The sequence below is a fragment of the Symphalangus syndactylus genome, chromosome 16 (assembly GCF_028878055.3).
Source record: "Symphalangus syndactylus isolate Jambi chromosome 16, NHGRI_mSymSyn1-v2.1_pri, whole genome shotgun sequence".
Classification (NCBI taxonomy): domain Eukaryota; kingdom Metazoa; phylum Chordata; class Mammalia; order Primates; family Hylobatidae; genus Symphalangus; species Symphalangus syndactylus.
Window position 1 is genome coordinate 23,209,350 of NC_072438.2, and position 9,131 is coordinate 23,218,480.

Below are 9,131 nucleotides of genomic sequence, written 5' to 3' on the forward strand. Positions count from 1 at the left end.
GTACCTGCATCCTTATTTCACTGCAATGACAACTCTTTCAGCTGAACGTTATCCCATCTTATAGATGAGAAAATTGAGCCACAGGGTGATTAAATGAATTACTGACAATGGACCGGGGTGGACGTGCACTGCTAGTAGCTGCCAGAGCTGGACTCAAACATCTGATGTCCAGAAGTACCAGGCTACTGCAGCCAGCAGGCAATGGCTGGATGTGCAAGCGCATGGATGGACAGACAGACAGATGGACAGAAGGGGAAATGGACAGACTAATCAGAGGCAAAAACCAGGAGCCAGATGCACAGATGCCATCCTGCTCAGCACGAATATCCTGAACAAAGATACATAAAGGGCTTCCAAATTTTATTTTTCACAGATGAAGTGACAATAGCACTGTAAAGCCTACCTTTCCTAGCTCATCACTTTCCCACCTGACACATAGCAGCTAAAAAGTAGATTTTTACAGCTCTTTACAGCAACACAATTGCTCACTAGTCCTTCAGTAATTTTCACTTTGTTTCCCCCCAAAATAAGTTGGTCCGGGAAGCTTGCCAGATTCTGCAGTCCTTCAGAGTAAACTGAATTGAAATTCTAGACAGGCTGTGTTAACACTAAAAGAGGAAGGGATTTGGAATCAATCTTTCAAGACAAGTTGCTGAGCATAAAAGTTGGGACAAAAGATAGGAAGGAAAAAAATTCTATGTATCTCCAATCATCACACCTGTTTTACTGGAGTTCTGTAAAACAAAATCGTAAAATATATTCAGATTATTGGATAATAATTCATTTCTGAATTTGCCATGCGGATAATATCTGGCAAATCAATTACCACATCTACGAACATTGCACAATAATAAAGAACCTTTAGGGAAAGCTTCAACATCAGATAAGAAGCTTTAATTTGGAGCTAAAATGTAAGTTATTAAAGACATCTATAAGGTAACATCTGTGAATATAAGTTACCACTGAGTCATAATTATGAATATTCTTGAAATCCTATAATAACACCAGGATTATAGTCATATATTGCTTTTAGTTTACTGGGTCTGGAAGCAATAATGTAGTGGCTATACAAACAAACATTGGAGTCAGAAAGACTTTGGCTCAAATCTTAGCTCTTTCAATTACTGATCTAGTATCCTTGGCCACATATGCTCTTAGAGGCTCAGTTTCCTCATTTGTAAGTTGGTGGTAATAAGGGTGATTGTTAAGTTTAAGGTCAAGAGTACATGCAAAACCCTCCACAGGATAACTGCTATGTGATAAAAACTCAGTAAATGTTATAACTTATTAAATTCTGATCTGCAAATATGAGTCACAGCTAAATTTGTGAGTAGCGAAAGCCGTATAATAAACTAGACATTGGTAATTCGTTTCATGAGGTAGTTCTAATGTTAAAGACATATATGTGGATATGCATTCAGATTAAATTAAATGTTCAGAACTGCTACAGTTTTAACCATATATGAGGCCAACTATACCACCACATTCATAGATCCATTCATTCATCCATGCATCCAAGCATTATTCATTCAATAATATTTCTGTGCACCTATTACTATCCAATATTATTCTTCCAGTGTTTCTCAACCTCTGCACTAATGAGAATTTGGGTAGAATAATTATTTACCGTGGAGTGACTATTCTGTGCATTGCAGGATGTTCAATAGCATTCCACTAGATGCTAGTAGCTCTCCTCTCCAAACTGACAATCAAAATTTTTCTATACGTAGCCAGCTATCCACTGGGTAGAAAGATGGACAGTGCAAAATTGCACCTGGTTGAGAACACTGTTCTAGACACTGGGAACACAAGCATAAGACATTGTTCTTGCCTTGATAAGCAGACATTCATGTGGGGGAGGCCAATATATACAGACATAATTAAAATACATCATCATAATAACCATTTACTAAGAACTTACTATTTGTCAGGACCTTTACATTTCATATTTAATATCTACTATAACCCTATTAGCAATAATTATAATCAGCAATAAAATTAATGTTACACATGAAAAAAATTGAGATTCAAAAACAAAATGACTTTCCTAACCTGAGATTATTTAAATACAATATACACACATAGGATACATAACAGCTCAGAAAGAAAAGGTAGGAATAACTATATGATTGATGAAGAGAGGTGTACCTCACTTATAAACTACAGGAACAGCCTGGGAGATTTGGGGATGTGTTTTTAATATGGCTGTAACTGGGCACAACCTGGCTGGGAGTACCTGCTCCCTGTTTCCCCTTTAATGACACTACAGGTGCCTTCTCATTCACGTACTCTTGGTGAAAACCCTCACCACATCCACCCCCAACCAAGTCCAATCAAGCATAATTTTGGTCCAACTTCCCTATCCTAAATGAGAAATGCAGAGTTTATTGCACAAAGTTATAAATTTTCTATTAAAGTATCTGTCTCCCTCACTGGTCTGTTGCAATTATTACTGTAGCATAATATTAACATTTAATTTAATCTGGGTACATATGCATATAAAAATCTTCAGATAACACTAGAATAACCTCATGAAAAAGATCATTCATTCCAGTTTATCATATGGATTTAGGTATTCATGAACTTAACTATGGCCCATATTTGCAGATCCAAGGTCATAAGTAATAACAGCTAATTTGAGGTTCGGGCAGATGTCTTTCATGCCTGTGTTTCACTTAGCCCCTAGTCCATGACTGGTATGTAGTAGATGGTCAATTAATGTTAGATGGTTTACATGGATGCATGTATGTATGCATAGATCCATGGATAGATGGATGGAAGGATAGAATGAATGAATGAATGGATGGAAGGAAGAAATGGCATGGAAGAAGAAATCTAGGTAGACCCATTTCATGGAGAACTATAAAGAAATCCTTTCTGATCTAGTTTCAATACCTAAACATAGACTAACCCTTACCCCCATAATCCTCCACTCTACCCAAGCATATGTCTGACTAAATAGGGAGAAGGACAATGACTCATCCCTTCTTTCCACTCTTAATGTGTGGAACCTAAGCATGTGAGCAAATTCTTCATACAAACAGGAAGAATAACTATACATTATTACAGCTAGTCCATGATTATCTATCACCCAATTCAGCATCTCAAACAAACATTACTATAGAAAATCCAAACTTTCAGGCTGTGAAGGCCTTTTTGTGAACAGCATTGTAAAATTGCATCCCAGAATGTATGATTTGGTCTCAAGGAATTTTGAAGAGGGTGAGACCTCAAACAATCTAGTCCAACACCTTCATTTCAAGGACTGGGAAACTAAAGCCAGAGAGATCAAGCCCTTTCTTAAAATTCACCTAACTAATCCATGGCTGAACTGGGGTTTTATCGCGTGTCTGTTTGCTGCTTTGCCCAATAAGTTTGGATTAGACTTAGATCCAATCTCCCCTTATTACAAATGGAGCATTTAAAACCCAGAAAAGAAATGACTTGCCCAAAATTTAAATTTAGGTTTAGCTTAATAAAAGTTCTCAAGAACAAATACATAGGTAAAGTAAAACACACAATTCATCAGCAATATATTTACTCTGACTACAAAAGTGCACTACAGGTTACTAAAAATTTGGATACTTTTTGAGGAAATATCACCATACAAGCACAATTTGTGAAATAGATTTGGCCATAAAATTGAATGATATCTTTCAATGGTATAAATCACTGCTGCTATGTATATAAAATCATTGCTTTTTTATATATATAACAATGCCTTACATGTAAAATGTCAATGTCATATATAAATCAATGTCTTATATATAATCTATTTTATATATAAAATGTCAATGTCATATACAAAATCAATGTCATATAGATTTTATATATATAAAATATTGTATATATGATGTGTTACATGTATAATCTATTTACATTTTAAACCATTTATATAAATTAAATTGATTTTGCTTATTTCCTTCAACCAGGATCACCATTTTTCTGTATTTAGCCTATAGTTGGTCTGCAGATATAAAGATTTAGACACACAGAAAATATTCCTGTATGGTGATTTGGAATTTGTGAAAATTCTTTCACAGCAATTATGTCTTTTCTGTGTATAAAGAGACTCAGAAAAATTAAGGGACTTACCTAAAATGATACAACCATTTAGTGACAGAGCCAAGCACTATTTAAGATTCTTGACTCCAGCCCCAAAGGTAAAAGGCATTTTGATGAACGGGAAACATCATTTGACTAAGAAGGCTTGGATTCTAGTCCTAGCATTGCTACAGAAGCAACTTTTTTTTTTTTTTTTTTTTTTGAGACTGAGTCTCGCACTGCCGCCCGGGCTGATGTGCAGTGGTGCAATCTCGGTTCGCTGCAACCTCCACCTCCCGGGTTCAAGCAATTGCCCCACCTCAGCCTTCCGAGTAGCTGGGACTACAGGCGCGCACCACCACTTCCGGCTAATTTTTGTATTTTTAGTAGAGATGGGGTTTCACCGTGTTAGCCAGGATGGTCTTGATCTCCAGACCTCGTTATCTGCCTGCCTCGGCCTCCCAAAGTGCTGGGATTTCAGGCGTGAGCCACTGCACCCAGCCCAGAAGCAAGTTTTTTTTACCTGCGTGGGACTCAGTTTTCTCCTCACAAAAGAAGCTACTGCATGGTGGTGGCAGTCATTGTTTTTTGGTTATTGTAGCATGTTGAGCCCTCACTATGTGCCAGATGCACTTTCGAATTTATGCTCCTGCTGGCCGGGCATGGTGGCTCAGGCCTCCCAAATCTCAGCACTTTGGGAGGCAGAGGCAGGCAGATCACCTGAGGTCAGAAGTTCGAGACCAGCCTGGCCAACATGGCGAAACCCCCATCTCTACTAAAAATACAAAAATTTAGCTAGATGTGGTGGTACACACCTGTAATCCCAGCTACTCAGGAGGCTGAGGCAGGAGAATAGCTTGAACCCGGGAGGTGGAGGTTGCAGTGAGCCAAGATTGCACCATGACACTCCAGCTGGGCAGCAGAGTGAGACTATGTCTCAAAAAAAAAAAAAAAAAGAAAGAAAAAAGTAATAATTTATGTTCCTGCCAAATGCTCTGGCTCCAGAGTCAGGCAGGCATGAGGTCAGACCACAGCTCTGTCATTCACTAGTTCTCTTCTCTTAAGTAAAATAACTCCTCTGTGGCTCAGCTTCCTCATCTGCAATGAAAGTAATAATAATTCTGAGCTCATAAAGTCATGTGAAACTTAAATAAGATAATGCATGCAAATAAAGCATTTAACATTGTCCCTGGAACATAGTAAATCCTTCATAAATATAAGCAAATTTAATTTTGATTAATTCTTTTATTATTATCACAAATAGAAATAGAATGAAGCCTCTAGGGATTTGCCTGGTTCTGTCTGCCCCTCTGGGCACACTCTGAGAAATAATATCATCATGCTCATTGAACCCTTCCTGTAGTGCCCAGTACCTATATGTGAATAATATAGTGGCAAGTGATCCATCATCAAAATGATAGTTAATTATGTTAAATTCATCAGGATTTAAATTATTTCTTACATATTCAGGAAAATTGACTTAAATTTTGATGAAAATTTCCTATTTTTATTGTTAGTGCACCAGTGATCTTTTAAAAGCTTATTATTCCCAGCACTTTGGGAGGCCGAGGCAGGCGGATCACGAGGTCAGGAGATCGAGACCACGGTGAAACCCCGTCTCTACTAAAAATACAAAAAAAAATTAGCCGGGCGTGGTGGCGGGCGCCTGTAGTCCCAGCTACTTGGAGAGGCTGAGGCAGGAGAATGGCGTGAACCTGGGAGGCGGAGCTTGCAGTGAGCTGAGATTGCGCCACTGCACTCCAGCCTGGGTGACAGAGCAAGACTCCGCCTCAAAAAATAAATAAATAAATAATAATAATAATAATAATAAAAGCTTATTATTGGCCGGGCGCGGTGGCTCATGCCTGTAATCCCAGCACTTTGGGAGGCTGAGGTGGGTGAATCACAAGGTCAAGAGTTCAAGACCAGCCTGGCCAACATGGTGAAACCCAGTCTTTACTAAAAATACAAAAAATTAGCTGGGTGTAGTGGCAGGCACCTGTAATCCCAGCTGCTTGGGAGGCTGAGGCAGGAGAATCACTTGAACCCGGGAGGCAGAGGTTGCAGTGAGCCAAGATCACACCACTGCACTCCAGCCCTGGTGACAGAGTGAGACTCCATCTCAAAAAAAAAAAAAAGTTTATTATTTAGTAGTACACTGTTAAAGGTTGCCTGAAAAGACAAAGGTGGGATGTGCTGGGACCATATAGGTATACTGTTTGTGATTATATCTTTCAAGGAACTATTAATCAAACTATATACTCTTTTTGAAGGTTTGAGAGGTAAGACTGGACCACTGGGTCTTGCCGGCGAGAAAGGGGACCAAGGAGAGGCTGGGAAGAAAGGACCCATGGGACCAGAGGGAGAGAAAGGAGAAATAGGTCCAGTTGGTCCTCCTGGACCAAAGGGAGACAGAGGAGAACAAGGGGACCCGGGGCTGCCTGGAGTTTGCAGATGTGGAAGCATCGTGCTCAAATCTGCCTTTTCTGTTGGCATCACAACCAGCTACCCAGAAGAAAGACTACCTATTATATTTAACAAGGTCCTCTTCAATGAGGGAGAGCACTACAACCCTGCCACAGGGAAGTTCATCTGTGCTTTCCCAGGGATCTATTACTTTTCTTATGACATCACATTGGCTAACAAGCATCTGGCAATTGGACTGGTACACAATGGGCAGTACCGGATAAAGACCTTCGACGCCAACACAGGAAACCATGATGTGGCTTCGGGGTCCACAGTCATCTATCTGCAGCCAGAAGATGAAGTCTGGCTGGAGATCTTCTTCACAGACCAGAATGGCCTTTTCTCAGACCCAGGTTGGGCAGACAGCTTATTCTCCGGGTTTCTCTTATATGTTGACACGGATTACCTAGATTCCATATCAGAAGATGATGAATTGTGATCAGGACCAAGATCCCTGTGGTAGACACTCTGATTGAATCTGGGGTTCCAGAAGGTGGAACAAGCAGGGATGGGATCCAAAGAGAACCCCACTCAGATTCTAAAGCATTTAAAGACAATTCTAACAGAATTTATCAAAACAAGATGAAACACAGAAAAGTTGAAACCACAACAAAATGAATTCTATTAAAGAATTGCCCCAAATATAAATTCTCTTGAAAGAAATGTTCATAAATATTTAAGCAAATTAAAGACAATGTTAACAAATTTTCTATTAAATGCCCTGAGTGATAAAACCAGTTGGCAATAATATTGCCTTATTAAATCTTCAAAAAATATATTTTAGTCCATTATTTAAGAAAAACATAACATCCCAAAATCTTTGACAATTCTTGAAAGGCTATATAGTAAGTCAAAAACCAAAGGTAAGAGATGCTAACTATTTTTCAAGCAAGCTACAGAGAAATGATAAATGTCTTTTGTTTTATTATTTATTCCTTCACGTTTGTATATATTCACTCAACAACCCTTTAATGAGCCTGTAAGGACCAGACACTGTGGCGCTGAAACAGATTTAATAATGAGTTAAGACAAAGCCCCTACCTACGGGCTAGTGTGTGGTGATCAAACTATCACAATTCAGTGTGATGAGCAGCATAGCAAACAGATGGATTTGATGCTAAAAGCACACAGGGTCTGCTATTCCTGAGGCCGGGGGCCAGAGAAGCTTTTACACATGGAAAAACACTAATCATGCCAAGGTGTATGTGTTTAAGTGGGTGTGATGGATGCAAAGGGAATGATGAATTCAGCACTGCATTCTCTTTGCACCCTCAGTGCATGATTGGTATTCTCAACAGCAAAGGGGTAAAAAATCTAGAGACAGAGGAGGCCTGGCAGGGGCGATAAAAATAAAGATTGAAATGAAGAGAAATAGCCAGCAGGTGATTCTTCTAAATCCTTTAGCGTGATGGTTTCCCAAGACAAACATTTGTCCTAATAGCTTTCTCATAAATATGGGCACCACTTTACATTGTGGTAAGACATTGCTTCTCATGGATCTGCTAGGTATTTAGTTCAAATAAAGCAAGGCATATGTTCACTGACTTATGAGTAAGCTGATGAGAGCAATGAACAGGAGAAGGAGGGAAAGAGCCAAATGTCTGAGTAAACAGACATCCCTTCCAAGTCTCACACCTCCCTTAGTCCCACTCTTGCTTGTGTCAGCACCTTGTTCTTCACTGAACTGCAATTCTTCAATTATTCTCTTCCATGATTCTGTCTGATCTACCATTCCTATGGTTTATGGTAATAGTATTCCCTTCATCCCTCCCTTTTGGTAACTTCCAGTCCTCCTTCTATGTATTCCTTTCTCTGCTCATTGACTTATAGTTTTCATACCTCTTATGTTTGAATCACCATGCTAGATTCTGTGAAGACAGAAGAGTATCAAGATTAACATATTAATAGTATAGGTTCGACTGGTAAATTTCTTTTTTTAATCTTCCCCAATTTAGATTTTTTAATTTAAAAGTAAATTTTACTGTCAAAAATGCAAACTTGGGGAGGGCAGAAACATCACACACAAGGCTGCCACTTCACACTTGGAGGGTTGCATGGCGGCTGGGCAAAGGTGCTCCCCACTTCCCAGATGGTGCGGCTGCCAGCCAGAGGCACTCCTCACTTCCCAGACAGAGGGGCAGCCGGGCAGAGGTGCTCCTCACTTTCCAGACGGTGCAAGAGCCAGCTCTGACTAGTAAATTTCTAAGGATACCAGAAAGGAAATGGCATGCACACACACAAAAATACCTATAATTTTGGAAGAGAAAATGATAAAATATGCTAAGTTCTAGGCTGGAAATAAGGGCAAAATGCTGTGAAAGAAGAGGAAATGTTTACTTTCAAATTAGGATGTGACAGAGAAGGGACAGAGAAATCCTCTGTGCTCATTGGGCCTTACGTGATGGGTGACACTTGGAGTGGCACAAGTTGGAGGAAAGTGCACTTGAGACAGAGGTAATGATGGGGACGAAGTGAGAACAGAGACCCAGAAGGAGAATCAATGGACCATATTTGTAAGAGCTTTGAAAGCCAGCCTGAGAATTGGAGGATTTATTCATAAGAAAGTGTGGAGACCCTGTGTATTTCAGAGCTGGATACTGCCATTACCACAGATGAAAGTT

General features: G+C 39.5%; 1 protein-coding gene across 2 annotated transcripts in view; it reads left to right on the forward strand.

Moving 5' to 3' along the window:
* C1QTNF7 (C1q and TNF related 7) overlaps window positions 1-7,963 on the forward strand; it is a 106,920-nt gene extending 98,957 nt beyond the window's left edge. For both annotated transcript variants that reach the window (XM_063619411.1, XM_055246160.2), the window contains exon 3: window positions 6,318-7,963. In XM_063619411.1, the coding sequence (XP_063475481.1) occupies window positions 6,318-6,949 (632 nt within the window). In that variant the 3' untranslated portion in view covers window positions 6,950-7,963. The remainder of the gene's footprint in view (window positions 1-6,317) is intronic.
* The last annotated feature ends 1,168 nt before the right edge of the window (window positions 7,964-9,131 follow it).